At 32.5% G+C, this 18,700-nt stretch overlaps 3 protein-coding genes across 6 annotated transcripts; 2 read left to right on the top strand and 1 right to left on the bottom strand.

Moving 5' to 3' along the window:
• Positions 1 to 34: 34 nt before the first annotated feature.
• Positions 35 to 10,599, bottom strand: LOC132701109 (uncharacterized). 4 transcript variants are annotated; one of them, XM_060668794.1, is made up of 8 exons: positions 10,264 to 10,599; positions 9,997 to 10,208; positions 8,532 to 9,915; positions 8,328 to 8,478; positions 5,436 to 5,766; positions 4,948 to 5,383; positions 4,718 to 4,891; positions 35 to 1,446 (listed from the first exon to the last, which is right to left on the bottom strand). In XM_060668794.1, exons 1-8 carry the CDS (start codon positions 10,432 to 10,434, stop codon positions 1,348 to 1,350), a joined length of 2,958 nt encoding a protein of 985 aa, XP_060524777.1. In that variant the 5' UTR covers positions 10,435 to 10,599; the 3' UTR covers positions 35 to 1,347. The 4 variants fall into 4 exon arrangements, with proteins under 4 accessions (XP_060524777.1, XP_060524776.1, XP_060524780.1 ...); XM_060668793.1 differs by having other exon boundaries at positions 35 to 1,113; XM_060668797.1 differs by lacking the exon at positions 35 to 1,446 and adding an exon at positions 1,471 to 1,683.
• Positions 10,600 to 10,709: 110 nt separating this feature from the next.
• LOC132700602 (CD82 antigen) lies at positions 10,710 to 14,562 on the top strand. The gene is made up of 4 exons (XM_060668026.1): positions 10,710 to 11,016; positions 11,799 to 11,993; positions 12,047 to 12,220; positions 12,289 to 14,562. The coding sequence occupies exons 1-4, from the start codon at positions 10,960 to 10,962 to the stop codon at positions 12,637 to 12,639; spliced, it is 777 nt and encodes a 258-aa protein (XP_060524009.1). The 5' UTR covers positions 10,710 to 10,959; the 3' UTR covers positions 12,640 to 14,562.
• Positions 14,563 to 15,208: 646 nt separating this feature from the next.
• Positions 15,209 to 18,685, top strand: LOC132700601 (F-box only protein 9). The gene is made up of 8 exons (XM_060668024.1): positions 15,209 to 15,361; positions 15,420 to 15,488; positions 15,565 to 15,862; positions 15,929 to 16,056; positions 16,112 to 16,275; positions 16,327 to 16,518; positions 18,156 to 18,396; positions 18,494 to 18,685. Exons 1-8 carry the CDS (start codon positions 15,350 to 15,352, stop codon positions 18,683 to 18,685), a joined length of 1,296 nt encoding a protein of 431 aa, XP_060524007.1. The 5' UTR covers positions 15,209 to 15,349.
• Positions 18,686 to 18,700: the final 15 nt, after the last annotated feature.

Here is an 18,700-nt window from a genome sequence, read left to right as displayed (position 1 = left end):
TATATATATATATATATATATATAATTTTCCACTTTATCATTCGATATAGCACGAGACGTATTTTTACACTCTAATTTGGGGATCTTTTAGTAAACAAACCATTACCAAAATATAAACAAACATCATTTTGAGAGCGGGAAATTGGGAGGTATGAGTCAGGAAAGTGCGGGATGTTTGAATCATGACCCAAATCTCCTGCATAATAAGGGAGATTTGGATCATGCATTTATCCAAATAAATTCACTAGTTGTATAGCGATATAACAGTCATTTACCAATTCTTTCTTACTACATTGTAGGCAGAATACTAAAAAGATTGAAAGATCTCGAAAAAACAAGGAGCAAATTAAATTTGCAGTCAGGTGTGTTCTTAAAAATGGAATGAAAATTTGGCGAGTGGCTGACGATTTGGGGTTCAGTTTTTCATCACGACATTACGCCCCTGAAAAGTTGGACAAAGATTTTGACCTCTCTGTCAATGGATTGACAACTGCAGACTATATTGTAGTCAGATTTTTAACGGAAAGTTGATTTAAGAATTTACGTCAAGTTATGCATTTATTACCATAATTTTTATGTTCGTTATGTTAGTTAGTTACTGCAAATGTTTGTCCTTACTTTGTACCATGTTACCATAATTACCTAAAACTAAATATTTCATATGACTGACTACACACCTTAACATCCCACACTACCTACCCAAATGTCCCGCACGCAGGACGTATGCGTCAAATATACACAGTTTCATATTTTCGCAAATAACTTTTTCAAACTAATAGTGTTCTATTTCAAATTATTATAAAGGTACTTAAATACAATTTTACTATGACCGCAATGATTTATTTAAAATAATTGAGAACCTTTAAACATTTATGATAGGTTTGGCTCTTTGATTAATTAAAATGCAACTGAATCTTTTAAGCCGAGTGACTGTAAATATTAACAGATGTATTTTAAAATCATTGTAATCTAAACAATTCTGAATTATTCTCTATCAAGGAAAATTCTTTCTCCAGGGAAACGCTTTGCCGGCCTCCCGCTCGCGCTGCACGATACGATTTGGACAAATACGGCCATCTCAAACTCACGTGGTAAAGTGACGCTTCCCGCACGCTAGATCGGTGTATAATTAGGTATTTTCCAGAAGGGAGTAGAAAAAAAAATTATTCTGTGATAATACGTTTCAGCTACCTTTTGGATGTTATATTTTTAATTAATGTTGCAGCAAGAAACTGAGGCTGAGTACTAACAATAATTTAGTATCAACTTCAATATGTTAATGGGTCAATAGCTTATTAAATACAAAATACTTTTATACAAAAAAAAACAATTAAAAATTGAAGTTGTTCACACTTTTCTAGGAGTGGATTGTGATAGTTTAGAACAACTATCAAAAAATGTATCTTCGTCTGAAACTGAATCTTCATGCTTCGCTATTTTTTCCACCTAATGAAAATTACAATAACATAAAATAGCTAAATATTTATTAAGAAATTAGTATAGAGAAAAGTGTTGGCACTTCAAACGGTATTGCTGACAATGAAGGGCCTAAACAATATCACTGTTTATACTAGGATAGGCCGCTAGACTTATGTATTTTGTTTATATAAAAGAAATTTCAAGATCCTGCTACACTTACACACATCGGATGCAGTATATGTTGAAGGGAGAGGAGACGGTTTCCTTAAAGAAAAAAAGAACTTTTCCAAGGGGTTCATGGATGCCTATTTAAATGATGCATCTAATAAACTCCGATTTGTGGCAAAGTTCTAAAAACCCTCTATTTAGTCCATTTTTCAGAACAATCTGTATTTTGGTTTTACCACAGAAATTTGTCTATATCTTTTTCAGCTTTCTAAATAAAATTTAATTTAATTTTTTAAGTAGTAACAATGTAACAACAGAGTATCGGATATTAAATTTCCACGCAGAAGGCGAGGAGAAACCACTGCATTATTTTCTCAAGAACAACCACTATGAATATCAGACAGGGGTGCGAAAAATCCCCGGGTGGAACACAAATAAGTATTATAAAAAGAATTGCAACCTGGAATGTTAGGACACTATACAAGGTAGGGAAATTAACAACAATAACACGAGAAATGCAAAGATTAAAAATTGGAATCTTAGGATTGGCGAAGGTCCGCTGCCTGGTTTGGGCACCTGTTGCCAGGATGTCGAAGTTTTGTATTATTCAGGTAGAGAAGATGGACAACATACCAATGGCGTAGGAATAATTATACGCAACGAAAACATCAGTTATAAACTTTACTCCGTACAATGAACGCGTGATGATCCTACAATTAAATATTAATTTTGTGCAGATATACGCACCCACATGCGACATGCGAAAGCAGTGAGGAACTTATAGGAAAAATTTTATTCAGACTTGGACCACATGACAAGAAATTTAAAGAAACCTGAACCAATAATAATCACGGGCGACTTTAACACAAAAATATCAAAAAGGAAGTGTGTAACGTGGACAATTTCGGATTGGGCACAAGGAACGAACGGGGAGACAGATTGGTGGAGTAGACGAAAACGGAACCACCAGATTAACTTTATATTAGCCAACAGACGTTTTAGAAACACAATATAAAGTGTAAAAACTTAACCAAATGCAGATGGTAACAGAGATCATAACCTTTTGCTAGCAAAGGTAAAACTCCTGCTGAAAAGGCAGCAAAAAGTACAAAAAACCACACGACCACCGACCACCGACTAAGAGACTAACTGGGAAGATATGAAAACAGCTTTACTATGATCAGGAGAAGAAATGCTCCGGGAACTTTCATTGAATGATAGAGAAACTTTATGACTGATGAAATCCTTGTGCTCATTGAAGAAAGAAGAAAATATAAAAATAGATATAAAGGACAATACAACACCATTAATAAAATAATTAAAGGGGGACTGGATAAAGAAACAATGCACAGAAATTGAAAAATTACAGAAGTAACATTATATATTCCATTTGCACAGCAAAATAAAAGAAATAACTGCTAACATCAACAAAAAAATAACCTGTGGAAGGAGAGACAATCAAAACAATCTACTTTTGGAATAGAATGATATAAAAAATTGTTGGGAAGAGCATGATATAAAAAATTGTTGGGAAGAGTACATCGAGTTATTTATTTCAGGACAATAGAATTCATAGTACAGACAGAACAAACGAAGACAAACAACGCGAAGTGTTTGAGATACTAACCTCTGAAGTCAAACTCGCCCTAAAAAATTGTGAAAAGAAAAAACTCCAAGTCGAGATGAGATACAAATTATACTTCTAAAATCACTGAAAGATGAAAATATAAACAGTCCTACTGAAAATAATCCAAAATAGAATATTCAGAAAATATTTCACCGTTTCGTCTTCAGAAGAGGCATGGGAATCAGACAAGCCTTATTCGCAATGACAGTTCTCCAAAAAAATGGCGAATAGAATAAAATTGTTTATATAATTGTTATTAACTACGAAAAAGCATTTAATACATACGAAACTCATAGATGAACTCAAGAACATTCAACATTCAAACATTCGAACATTCAAAAAATATACTGAAACCAAACAGCCACTATGAAAATAAACGAAACGGAAATAAAAGGAGTGCCTATCCAGCGAGGTGTTGGACAGGGGTGCGACTTTTACCTGCACTGTTCGATTTATATTCACACATTCTCTTTGGGGAAGAGAAGGTGACAAGAAGGAGATGACATAGTTGATAATATACGCGTCGCAGACGATACAGCAATCATGGCTGAATCCTGGAAGACCTACAGTTACTGGTGAACAGAGTTAATATTGATAACATTAAAATGGGACTTACAATAAATACCGTAAAAACTAAATTCATGACTGTTTCGAAAAACCTAGTCAATCAAGGTCAGCTAAGGATACAAAGAAAACCTGTAGAGCGTGTGGAAAAATGTAAAAATCTAGAAACTTACATAACTTCAAATCTAGACCAAGATCACGAAATAATTATCAGAATTGAAATTGCGAGGCAGTGTGTCTTAAGATTTAAAACACTATTCATGGACAAAAACTTAAAATAGGAATAAAGTTTATTGAGTTTATTGGACACTATTGTATGGAGTACACTCGGACTGTTAGAATTACTAATGAGGGAGTTTTAAGAATGGTACGACAAAAAAGGAAATTAATGACTACGACCAAACGAAGAAAAAGAGCTTATATTGGCCATATTCTAAGAAATAATAAGTTCGAACTACTACAGACAAAGGCATAGAAAGGAAGACGAAATCCTGGCTAAGAAACATTAGAGACTGGACTCAGATGAGCGTAGGAAACTGTTTAAAATTGCGAGAAACAAAGACGCATTTAGAAGAATAGTTGCCAACCTCTGTACAATGAACGTTAGGGGATGGAACTGGAAGAAGAAGAAGAACAATGTAACATATTCAGAAAGCTGGCCAAATTGCAATAGAAGCAGTGGTCAAATAAAGTGTATCAGAAGATTTTACAACCAAACTACAATAACTTTGGAAACAATTGATTTTGATTTTTTTTATGGATGTATAAAGTTGGGTTGTAATATTATTAAGATTATCAAATATATTTGAACCTCCAGTGCAAAGAAACCGCAATAAATACTTGTAAACATTGTACACACATTTGCATTTGGAACAATAAATAAATAAAGAAAATATTTTACACATAGATGTATTTGATTCAGTATTTCATATTCCTTACCTCTGATACAGACATATGATTTCTAGAAGTAGAAGGTTCTGAAGCTCCTTGACTGCCGTTTCTCCGAGCTACCACACAATTTGACAAGATTTTTATTTTCTTTGATGAAGAAACGCAATCTGTGGAGGTTGAACTCTTATGTTTGAAATTTTGACGATTCGAAGCCTTAACAGTCTAAAAACATTTTAAAAAAAATAATAAAACAAAATAAAATACCCTATCCAGCTTACATATGTGTGCTGTCTAATTTCTTTAATCCTATTTAATTTTTCGGTAAAACATTCTTCAGATGGTGCCTGATACTCTTCTAAATGGTCATGGTACCTCTCTTTGTTCAATAACTTCAAAGATAAAGTTTCATTTGACAGTGTCCCTTTCTGTACACCACAGATCTCCACATTGCACGTACTAGCAAGCTGCAGGGATGAAATAAAGTATCTGACAACTTCAGCGGGGGATTTACCAACAACTAAATTTGTAAACAACTTTGTCTCATTTAATTCCATAGAATCCATTATATCAGAGCCATATTTATGAATATCGAAGTCTTTCTCCTTTAGCATCTTTAATTTCGGTTCAATAAATGATTTCCACTCAGTAACAGATTGCTTAATTTTTTGTCGCTCATTTTCCACACTCCACAATCCACTGTCATTTTGTAGCACACTGAAATAAAAATCTTAAGTCTACTTAATACTTTGGATATCGGCAACCCCACCTCTTTTCTGTTATGCTACTGTCAGACTGTGTGAGAAGTGAACTTGTACCAAATCCTGAATCGTTAGTGAAGAATGAATTGTCTAAAACCTCATCAGATTTGTCCAGTTCTGGATGATTGTCAGATGTGCCCTTCATTTGTGTGACTGCACTTGGAGATGCGCAAGGAGCTGGGGAAACACATGACCTTGATAAATCTATGGCGCTATCTGGACGGCAATAGTCATGATCGTGGGAGCCCTCGCAATCAGTGTTGTGATCTGGATTCGAAATGTTATCGAAATGATCTTCAATTTCAAAGTCTGGCTCATAATAAGTCCTGACCACATCGCCTAAAAATTTTCCCCTAATATACTATATACCTATACGCAAAATATTAAATCACCGCAATATATAAAATATCTCTTTTATTTCAAATACGATTTTAATTATTCTAATTTCATATTGTATGCCAATCTCACTTATGTCTGAAATTTTTAAAAAGTTAAAAATATTGTCAATAATATATCCCTTAAATTAATGGCTAAACTACATTTTTTCTTTCTTTTAAACTACATTTGGGTAATCCCGTCAACAAATAAATAAGTCATATTTCAGCAAAATCCTTCTCATACTACATTACAATCTCACTTTTACTGTACATGAAAGAACATCGAAATACTAAAAAAGATACCTGGAATACAGAAGAACTCGAAAAACTAATCACAATAACTCAGGACATAATCGACAAGCAACTAAAACCAACAAGAGTAAAGAGAAAGGAATGAATTGCTGAAGAGATATCAGACATGATAGAACAAAGACGTAAGGTTAAAAACCGGGATACAGCAACATATGAAAGGAGAGACAAAGGAATTAAAAACGCCATGAGAAATACAAAAAATGTAAAGTTAACAACAAAAGCATGAGTTAATCAATCTCCACAAAAAGGTCAAAGAGGCGGCAGGTTTATATAAACTTAAACAAGTTGGACGCCTGATTGATACTCGAGGAAACTTAATAATAGAATTACAACAAAGAAAGAACGCTTGGATGAAATATGTAGAGGAAACATTTAGGGATGAATGGCAAAATGAGCCAAGTAACACAGAATGTATAACTGGGCCTTTAATTACAATAGACGAGGTAGGACCTGCTATAAGAGGGAACAAATATGGTAAAGCAACAGGACTTGATAACTTTTACTCAGAATTTTTAAACGAAATAAAATGGCTAACAAAAATATCTAATAGTATCTATAATACTGGAAAAATTCTCTAGAACTGGTTGAAATTGACATTTGTAACATTACAAAAGAAACCAAATGCAAAAAAGTGTGATGATAGAATTACAAGCCTTATGAGCCTTAAGACTTAAGACTTTCTTAAAAATCGTCCACAAGCGAGTATATAAAAAATGCGAAGAACAAATAACACGTACACAATTTGGGTTTTGGGTACACGAGAGGCACTTTTTACTATCCAGGTCTTGTTTCAGAGGTGCAGGGACGTCAATATATGTATGCTTTGTGGACTACCAGAAGGTGTTCGATAGAGTTACATGTGAGTTATATGTGTACTTTCGCTCATGCTGTTTAATGGTTACTCCCAACATATATTGAAACAAGGCTTGGAGGAATATGATGAAGGTATACTAATTAACGGCCAACGTTTGAATAACATCACTCCTTGGAAATAAGACAACATATAGCACAAGTCGAAGCCGCATTTATAAAGATGAGCACGGTCTTTAAAAGCCATGACCTGTCGTTAAAAAGCAAGATCTTCGTACTACAGTGCTATACTTTTTCAGTTCTATTATACGGACGCTCTCGATGGTGGCTATGAAAACGCTGGAAGCGTTCGAGATGTGGTGTTACAGACGCATCCTAAGAATCCCCTGGGTAGACCGACTCAAAAATAATGAAGTCATACGCAAAATAGGAAAGGAATGCGAAGTTATTACAACAATTAAAAAACGTAAATTGGAATACCTAGGCCAGGAGGAATGAACAATGATAAAGCCTCCTCCAATTAATTCTACAAGGAAAAGTGTATGGCTAGAGAGGACCAGAACGAAAACGATCTCCTGGCATCAAAACCAAAAAAGATAGTTTAAAATAACCACGACTGGATTGTTCCACACAGCCGCCAACAAAGTAAGAATAGCCATGCCATTCCCCTGGAAACATTTAACATTTAAAGTTTTAACCCAGCTCAAGGTGGTGTAAACCCATATAGTTATTAGATAATATAATATCTTCAGAACATTTAACGAGATCTAGGCATATGACAAAATACTGCGTGAAATTCCATCATCCAAACTTATTGACGATCTTTCACCGGCCATGTTGGTTGTCAAATGCCGCAAGGTCATTGGTCAAAAACAAAATTATAAATCTCGCGCATGCGTATGTTAAATGGACCATGTCAAAAAAGTTTTTTTAATTGATTCTTAAGTTCTTATATTCTAGACATGGACAGGGCCTCTATTTCTCTATATGTTTAACAAACCTCTTATGCGTTTTTACTCGCGTTTTTGTTTTGAATGATTGAAACCTTCAATTTTTGGTTGACACCTCTTCACACCTCTTTATTATTCTTAAATATTATATTCATTTGAGAAAAAAAAATTGGATTTGTATGTTATTTGCCATACTTCAAATTCGCAATATTTCAAATACCACTACAGCCGAGCCTCTTTTTAGCGCTCCAAAAAAAATTCATTATTTAATGATTGTGAGTGCTAGTAAAGGTAAAGGGGAAAACCCTCAATAATAATTGTTATTGAAATTATTAATTATTTAGAGTAGATAAGATTTTGTTTGGTTTTACTTAGTTTACCTAAAGTAATATTTTATTTTTGGTGTGCTTTTTTTATGTGCGGCCCGAAAAAACAATGATAAATAATTCACCTTCACCAATCTCAGTTCGATAGTTCATGGAAAAGAAGCTTTCCCATTTTAGTTCATTGACTGGCTTGATAAGGCTTTTTTTCAAGTTGATGATCTGCTTTGCAGTAAGTTTCCTCCTTTTCACTAAAAGTTTATCTTTATGAAGAAGTTCCTGAAAAATAAAATGTATTAAAAATACAAATATAAAACCTCATAATAATCTACCCTTTTCCTTTGTTCATTTTGTACTTTCGAGTCCATAACAGTTTTCAGTTTAATATTTTTCCCCAATGTTTTTGAGGTTCTTGTAATGGGTACAATATTGTTATTTTGGTGATCTTTATTGTAAATGATCATAATCATGTCCTTTGTTTGTTTAATATAATCATGTCCCACATGAGTCACATTTTTATTTGTATCATCTAAACGTTTTGAGTAATTGACATTCACAAAATCTTGATTATCAATATTTTCTACAGTCGACAAAGTTGCTTGATGATATTCCTGAATCACATTGCTATTCTGCATTATGCAATTACTTGAAGCGTTTAAATTGTCCGTGAAACTGTTAATTGAGGATTGCTTATCCTGTACTACATTAATATCTAAACTAGTTTCATTTTTAGTATCGGGAGCAGATTTATTTTCTGACAAATCTTTATTTGCTTCTTGCCTTTCTACATCATCAGTATTATTCATATCATCATCATCATCATTTTCAAAACCTCCATCAAAGTAACCTGAATCTGATCTTAACTTATCAGCTGGTGTACTTTCGGTTAAGTCAACAGTGATATTTGCCAATTCTTGAGGAATGCCCAACTCACATTCTTCTGCGTTGAGATCTGCAAAAGAAAGATCTTGAAACAATTTTCCCAATACAAGACTTTCAAAAGTAACCGAAGTTGAAATTTCTTGGGAATTTTCATTTGATTTACTTCTTACAAACAGAGCCTCTTTTTCTTTGCGTTCAAGTTCTCGGTAAAACTTATGCAAGTCTCGTAAATCCTCTTGAGGCATGTTTTGAATTTTTTTGCGTTCATGTTCAAAGAAACTTTTAACAAACTTCTGGTACCCAACTTTATAAGTTTCATATAATGCATCTCCATGGATGTGTTTCTCATTCAAGTACTTTTGATTGCCCATATAGGCCATTCTCAATTTAGCAATAGTGTTATTAGTATCAGGCAAAAGGCATCTATCATTATATTCAAATAAATGCCGAATGGGATGATATGATGGAAGTCTGCTTTGCTTAGTATTGAATTCTTCAGGATCATCACCATCATAAATAATGTCATTTTCGCCAGGAACAAGGTAATTTTTCAAGCGATATGGCTGCATAGAGTGCTCCATCAACACCTTTGAAATTTTCTTTTCCTTTGAAAATGACAACTGACTCCAACTGTCCATAAGTTCTGTATCTAATTCAAATGGTTTTTGGACATCATATTGTTCCTCATCATCAGCCCTTAAAATCATGTTTTGCTCATCATACATTTCCCCTATTGTTTTGTTTTCTTTGGATTGTACCAACTTAATTTTTTTATGTCTGCCTCGATTAATCCGTTCCTCTAGTTTTTCTAGTTCCAATTGACTAGATTCATTTCTAAAAACAAAATAAATGCAGCAAGAAATAAAACCAAGAAAGAAGGCAAGTAAATATATCATATTGAACATAAGGAATCACCTTTTGGCGGTTTTTTTATTACGATTTTGATCATACTGTAGAAGTCTTGTATGTAGTTGCAGCAAATCGTTCCAAAGCTTATCGACCCTTTTGCCATAATACAATGCGCAGTGTTGTAACAATAATGCATCCTCAGCAAAATTCGTTTTAAAAATACCGTTTTCTAAATACATATTTTGTCTTTTATTTAGCTCAGAAAACTTTTCCAAAACCTAAAATAAAAGCAAATTAAGAGTGTTTCAACTGTTATGTACATCAAAATATAACCTGCGATAAAGTATTGTCAATTTCTGGTTTCTTGGATTTTTGTTCCAGGATCTTAATAAGCTGCCCTTTAGGGCTCCTGTAGTCAAAATGTTCCTCTTCTTCCATTTTCTTCTCGCTCACATTAGGATAATCATAAACAATAATGTGATTGGATAATTCCCAGCTAACCATTAGATTTATGTCGCAATTATTTTATATTATTAAGTATTTTTGCATTTCCATAATATCAAAACGAGAAAATAATCGGCTTGGCTTTCTCGAGTTCTCATATTGTTTTCACAGTATTTTTAGTTCACGTCAGTTAGGGATATCTCTAAAAAATCAGCGTCTCAGAGAATGACAGAAGAACTGTTGAGGTTTCACAACCTTCTTGGTCGACGTTGCCACATGCGCAATTTGATATGATGCGAAAGCTTGGGGTTCACAATCGCATTTGCAGCTTTATGAGGAAAACTTTTCAAAACAAAAAATTTTAAAATTTAAATTTTTGGATTATATTAATTTCAAAACATTTAACTCCGCCCATTATTTCAGCATATCCAAATAAACGCAACCGTCTCACAAAGCTTGTTTCTGTCTCGTTTGCTCTTTTGCCGTCTTTGACTAGTTTATTTTAGTTCGATTGGAGGTTGCAGAAGTTATACGTTTTGTGGAATTTGGTGAATGTGATTTTTTGCCATCAAGTATCTCCCGAAAATGAGTTGCTATTCGTTTATTAAATATTTGTTTATATTTCTCAACGTCATATTTTTGGTAAGTTTGTATAGATTACTGAAATTGTTTATTTTTATCATTTAAGAAATCCATAAAAATAACTCATATGTTCATAAATTTGATTTTTAATTAACATTTATGTCTTATTAACAGTTTTAAGTGCTACAGGAGTGCTACAATAGTAAAAAGATTCCAACCCATACATTTTTTACCATTTTTTTCTTTAAAACTATAAATTTGGAGGTTACCTAATAGGGTATAAAATATTGATCTTAAATTTGCAATAACAGTTATTGATAGGTCACAGAGAATAAAATCGTTGGAACAAGTAAATAAAAATGCAAATTATATATCGATGAGGAATCTTGTTATTGTTAATCGTTTCCTAAACGCCCACAATTTGTTCTATGAAGCGTTAACACTGCGGTAATAAGTATATAAATCTTTTAATCATCATGATCATTTAAAATTGAGAACGAAAAGTATGGTATTATTTAAATCATTATTTAAAAGTATGGTATTATTTAAATATAAATATGATATTATTGAAATGTACTTTAACGTTTTTTATTTGGTTTAATTTAATTTAGGCTACTTATTTACTTTATTGTCTATATTTGAATTTTGACATACAGACTTGACGTAAAACCTCATTTATCATTCAAATCTAATTTTAAGAATTAACTCCTTAATAAATCATAGCTCAACTGATACTTAGCAATGTATAAGATATATTTGTTTATTAGAATTATAATAAATTGTTAAAATGTAATGTATATTTTATAAATAAAAATAGTTTCTATTCTATTCTATATTTACAGATTATTGGACTAACTGGTATAGGAGTGATAACATGGATGCTGGTGGATCCAACAATTCCTTTGCATTTCACTCAAGATCCAAGTGACTTCATGATTGCAGTAGCTGTGTATATGGTTGTGGCTATTGTTCTTGTCATTATCTCGATACTTGGAATACAGAGTGTGCTGAAAGAAATTCGTTGGGCGCTTGTTTTGGTAATCATAAACTATTGTTATCAATTTTGTGGTCTTATAATTTTTTTCCTTAGTCATTTTCTCTCCTGCTGATCATTGTAGTCGTGGAAGTGGCCTCAGGTGTTTGGATCTACATGAATCAAGAGGATTTAGATAAATTTACAAGAGCTTCAGTTAAAAATTCAGTGAAAGAATATTCTGAGAAAGATGAAAATGTTCAAAATATGTTTGATGCCATTCAGTCAAAGGTATGTTTTACATTAGGTTACCGAAAATAATAGAGTAGCTAATTTTTATTGTTCAATTAAACTTTTAGTTCAAATGTTGTGGTGCGGATGGTCCAGCAGATTGGGCTCGCATCAAAGAGATTAATATGGGTATAACAGCAAATCCAACCCAATATAATATACCAAGTAGCTGCTGTCGGCCTGAAAAAACTGAACAAGAATGTTTCTCAGCTAGCAAAAATTTTAAATTTGGAAAAGAACTAGATTATAAAATAATTTTTGAAAAAGGTTGTTATAATTTGATTAAGGAAAATATTATCAACAGCTTGAGTATTATTATCGCAGTATTTGGGACCATATTGGCTATAAAGTTACTGGGTTTAATTATAGGCTTGATTTTGGCATTCTCTATGAAACGTTCCAATCGTTATAAAGCCTAAATACTCCATCCATCAAATCACCAGATTATCTTCAGACTTATAAGAAAGCTTAGGTGTTTGACCCTCATAGTCAAAGTAGGTAATGTTGTATTTGGGGCTCTACACTGAAATTTAACTTAAAATATATGTACAATTACCCAACTAAAAGAATTTTTGGCTGGTTATGCTCTCTATGTTGTTATTAATTTTTCAATTTTTTTTTAATTAGATTTATTTACATTATTCAATTTTCATTAGTAATTAAGATATTAAAATAAAACTAATCAAAACTAAATTTGCACAGACCTTGAAATATTAAGTTGATTGAACTAAGGTGGCTTTTACTTGATGAAAATTCATTTATCAAAATAAATAAGAACTAAAATTTCAGATTTCCAGGAAATTATATATTTTTGCATGATAATTGTTTCGACAGCACCATGTCTTTATCAAATGTGATTTGATAAATTTGATAGACACGGTGTTGTCGAAACAATTGTCATGTAAAAATATATAATCGTGAAAATCTGAACTTTTAGTTCTCATTTATTTTGATTTTTATTAATTTGATATAATGGAAGAAATAATTTTAAAATGATCTGATGAAAATTGAATAATTGCTTTTCAGGTTCTTAATTTATTTCGTGTGCCATATAAACTGTATATAAATCAAATTAGAATGTAAGTCAGATCTGAAGTATTTTCTGAAATATCTGCGCAAAGAGAGAATTTGTTACCCAAACAGAAATGTATGGCTGTGGCCGGACAAAATATTTAAAAAAAAAACTATTTAATGATTTGGGAGGAGCAACCAAAACAGAGTTATCACTATTTTTTAATTATTTGTTCAACTTTTCGCTTTATGTAGCTAACATACCAGTACAGGATGAAAGATCAATTGGTTGCTACTGCCTATATCACTTTGACTGACTTTATGCAAGACTAATTCAATATGCCAAATAATTAAACCATTATATTTGCCACAAAATTTTATATCTCTTTACATGCCTTTTTAAGATCTGAATATAGAGGGAAGATCTACTTTCTTGATATAACTTATAATACCATTTCGAATAAAGGATCCAAGGTATTAATTTGTGTTGTGATACTAACTACTTGATCACACAATTAAATATTTTCCAATCTCAAAACAAAATGGATATCCTATTGTGTTCTTTTCAAACTTAAGGTACCTTCAAGCACAGTACATGAACAAGCATGATTTATTTATATGGTGGCTATACTCTTGACACACATTAAACTATTATTACACACATGCACTTTCAAGCTATCGCTATTATAATATGCATACAAAAATATGTTTTACTTAGTTGTTGGTTTCACTCAATTTTGCTCAGTAGATTTTTCTTGTGTGTGTTGTCTATAAACAACTGGTAATATTATGAAGTCATCTTTTTGTATATTCATTATTTTATACCACTACTTTACAGTTATTAAATCTTGAAACTTAAAAATTGGGTGAAAAGATCGCCTCCTTTTTCCATTAAAATGTAAAATCTGACCGAAAATACATATTCATTTTTAAAAAGCCCTAGTTCTTTTATGCATGAAATGGTTTCTTAATATTTAATTATGTATATTTAATTATTTGAAATGTAACTATAAAAACAGTCATATTCGAATGTATGCGTCATTACTTATAGGAGTTTACTATAAATCAGAAATTATCATCATAATTAGCAATCGAGGATATCTGTTTCAAATATAGCGTATATTAATATATTTTATGAGAGATGTTTAAAGCTAAGGAATTAATGTGTACTCGAATATGGTTGTGAATATTTGTTTTTAATTTTATGTAATTAATATTGCGCCCCTAAAAATCGGTGCCCATTTGTCTTTTAAGCTGGTTTATGGGATTAAAAGATCTGTGACCTACAATGCTTTAATGTTGACCTAATAAACTGATATATAATAAATAAATTTGAATTGTCTTTTTTAAAATTTAGATATGCACTCTTCCTTGGTATTTCTTTCTTTGTTACATTGGCAATATTGATTCGGGCACCAGCACCTGCTGCTACAGTGACTAAATGAAATACATTACTTGTAGAAGACCTGTCTCAGAGTGCTACCTTTTTAAGGAGCGTTTGACAACCCTTCCTTCAGCTTGTTAAGGTAAAGGGGCGTAGATGTAACTCTCTCAGATGGATCCAGCTGGCACCTCCATAAAACGAGGGTAAAGGATGATAGCACTTGTAGACTGCTTAAAAGAGAAACATTCGTTGAGCCTGAGTTACAATCCAAACTTATTCCTATTAAAGAGATGCACTTCCTTGACAGCACAAACCTCTTCTAAGAGAAGGAACGAGAAGTACGGGCATAATACAGTACTATAGTGTCCAAAAATAGGGCCGCACTGCTGATGGAATAGGAATTGACCAACTCAACGACATTAAACGGTACAAAAATAAGAAGTACTATTCGTGAGAATTTACGGCCTGCTTTGCTGCTTAATAAAATTTACCAGCCTCTGAATATTACCTTAAAAAAAAATAAAGCTTGACAATTTGCGATCAAATCAAAGTCTAAAAATAGAAGAGGATAAATATTTTAAGGTTAAGTTATAATTAAATTACAAAGTGGTGTGAACGGTATAACCACTATTCTATTTGTTATAATGAAAAACATATTGTTCCTAAATATATTTTCCAAAAAATGTTTATTAGTTATTAGATACTCTGACCGTGAACTAGTTTTATAAACAAATATGGAGAAAAAGGTTAACAATATATATGTATATAGATATATTTTTTTTTCAATTTTGATTTTGATTGTAGGAAGATATAAATGCCAATAATCAATTACTAAAGGACAATGTTACGCATCAAAAGCAGCCTTTATTCCCGGTATAGATTGTTAATTTAATTTTAAAATTATTATTTAACTTTTACGGAATACATTTTCTGAAGTTTATTTTTTAAGAGGGAAATGGAAAGCGAACTAACAAGTTTTCGGGAGAAGTGGCAAAAGGAGTTGCAGTCGTCTCCAATCAATTCAAAATTGAAAGTGCAAAAAATTGGTGATAGTAGGAAACAGCAAAGTCTAGATGAGAATGCCAAATATTTGTTTCTCAAGGGAATCGAAATGGAAAAAGCGGGGAAGTTATATGAGGCCATTCAATTTTACCGAAAAGCAATTCAGATTGTCCCTGATATTGAATTTAAATTAGACTATAGGCCTAAACCAAAGGTTCAAAACAGCAAAATTGAATTTGCCAATGGTTGGTAGAAAGTTTGTAAAGAAGCCATAGAGCTGTGTTTTAGGATTCAAAATTTTTTTATTTTAGAACTGGAGACCAGTTCTCAAACAGATAAAGATTCCGATAGTGACATTGCCGAAGACGAAATTTTGCCAACTATCCACAAAAAAGTGGCCAAAACTGGCCTGTTATGCACTTTCAAATTTGGGCAGGCAGTAAGCGGATAGCTTACCAGTTTAAAAAAGAAGTTATTTTTGTTTTCATTATTAGGGAACTCATATGTCAGCACTACCTATGGAAATTATTTTATATATACTTCGCTGGATTGTAACCAGTGATCTGGATTTGAGATCATTGGAAATGTTCGGGATGGTCTGTAGAGGTTTTTATGTATGTTCCCGAGATTCGGAACTTTGGCGACTATGTTGCCTAAGGTGATGTCAGTTAATGTTTTATAAATGTTATTCAATTACATTTTCTTGTAGGGTCTGGGCTTTAAACTGTGGTTCCACACCAGGGAATTACGGCACATGGCGAAATATGTTTATAGAAAGGTCAAGAGTTCAGTACAATGGTTGTTATATAAGCAAAACTACTTATATTAGGTCAGGAGAAAATAATTTTCAAGATCAATTTTCCAGGCCTTGGCATTTGGTGGCCTATTATCGTTATTTGAGGTATACTATATTTCTTAATGCGAGAGAGTAATAAAATGTAATTTTGCAATCACAGGGACCATTAAATAGGGCAGACAACTTAAAGGTTATATGGTAAAGTTCAGATGAATTGCAATGATAGGTTTCCGTATTTCATTTTTTAACGCCTACACACTTGCAATTGTTCCTAAATCAAGATCACACTAATTTACATGGAATAGAAAGAGGATTTTCGAGAATGAAAGTAATGTGACAGCTGGCCTTACTATACCGACAGTTTAATGCAATAATAAATAACTAACCAAACATATACATGATTATAATTATGGAGATGGGCACGTAAATAAGATATTAATTATTCTAGGAACAAGTAAATAAAAATTTATATAGAAGTTAGAATAATATTGTCAAAATTAGTAGGTCAAGTCCCCTTAAAGCATTTATTGGGAAATAGGAAAATTTTCATAAATATGATTTAAAAAAATGAACTACTTAAAATACACTACTCGTTGGGGTTCATAAAAATAATAAGGGGCCCTACAATTTTTTATAGCTTCCCACATTCTTCTATTTCAATCACATGTTCGACGCATGTTCATATTCCTTCTTCCAAGAGGATTTAAATGTCCCTCATTCTAAAAGTGATGTTACGCCTTGCTACAAAGCCTTGTACTTGCGCTGATACCAATTTTAGGGGTTAATTGCCATTGATATTGCGGAAGGTACATTGAAGCGATTTTATCAACATAGGTTTATTAAAATTTACGATCCTCAGGTGCTCTTTATTCAGCATGTCTTTCTAAAACTGCTTATTTAAAGTAAGCTAATGAATGATGCCATCTTTCTTCCAAGAGGACATACCCATGTTATGTTATTATCCAATATTAAACCAATTAATATCGTATCTTTTGCTGAGGTTGCGTTTATTCCATGAAAGCTTTTCTCGCGTTTTTTAAATTTCCATCATCATGTTTTTCCAACGGTATATCCTTTACTCAAGTATTGTCCAGATAATAGATATTCCTGTTTTCTCTTGGAAACTGTCTTAACTGTGATAACTGTGAAGTGATTTTTTATTTTTTTGTAACAAAAATTCGTTTCCTACCATGTTTTCAACTATTTTTTTTTTAACATCGTAGAACAAAATCCTCATTTAGTAGTTTCTTTTCTGTACGTCTTTTGGTCATCTGATGGGGCACCGTTTATCTTCATGCACAAGTCACTATGTTGTTAAATGTTCAACTCCAGTCATATTCGAACATATTTCAACTAATTTTGTAACTTCAAATATTGAGTTTTGATGGCGAGAAGCTTTGAACACATTAAGAATAATAATTGTCTCATTTTTAGAGAGTGCAGTTTTACTAATCCGGTTCTCAGCAACAAATTCAAAAACAATAGCCATTTTCAAGAATGAACTCTGACAGCATCTGCCGATAAGTAGCTATAATTCCAACTTTAAACATTAAGGCCTAGAGAAGTTGACTACTTGTCGATAACCACTCTCCAGATCCTTGACAATCATTATAGATACAATACATTTATATAATACGGCCAAGACCACTAAATTTTACAGTTCAATGATTAATAACTCATGCGAAACAAGCAGCACCAAACATTTGATATTTCCCAAATATAAAATAACCAAACAATTTTAGGTTTTTCCCAGACGGCAAAGTACTCATGTTAACATCTCCGGATGAACCAGTACAATGCATTGGTCAGATGAAGAGTCGGAATCCAAAGCAGCCTGTAATGATAGGTTACTATAGAATGATAGATGACAAAGTTACTCTAGTAGTGCAAAGGCAAGAGACCGACGCAAAATCAGTTCCAGGCGGCTTTAAAAGAAATAAACGGAGAGATGTGCCGGACTCCCCTGAACAAACTTTTCATATGGTAAAGCTATTTTGTTTCTATAAATTCGTTTGTTTTTTTACTAATAGCTTAATATAAAAGAAAAAAAACAGACATTTTGATATGTTTTTATTATAAGGAACTCCAAGTCATGAATTATCGAAAACGGCGTCATGTGAAGCTTGTATGGAACTACTATTCAGTATTCACCAAAACAAAGCGAGGTGACGAATCAACATGCAATTTCGAATTGATTGGAAATCGTTTTCCACCTTTTTTGTTCTCCAGAGTCAAAAGTTTTACAGCAGAGTCTGAGCAGATTTTAATGTAAAACAGTGTTTATTTT

Source organism: Cylas formicarius, unplaced genomic scaffold (assembly GCF_029955315.1).
Source record: "Cylas formicarius isolate icCylForm1 unplaced genomic scaffold, icCylForm1.1 PGA_scaffold_4__25_contigs__length_36172078, whole genome shotgun sequence".
Classification (NCBI taxonomy): domain Eukaryota; kingdom Metazoa; phylum Arthropoda; class Insecta; order Coleoptera; family Brentidae; genus Cylas; species Cylas formicarius.
This window is presented reverse-complemented; position numbering and strand designations above follow the sequence as displayed.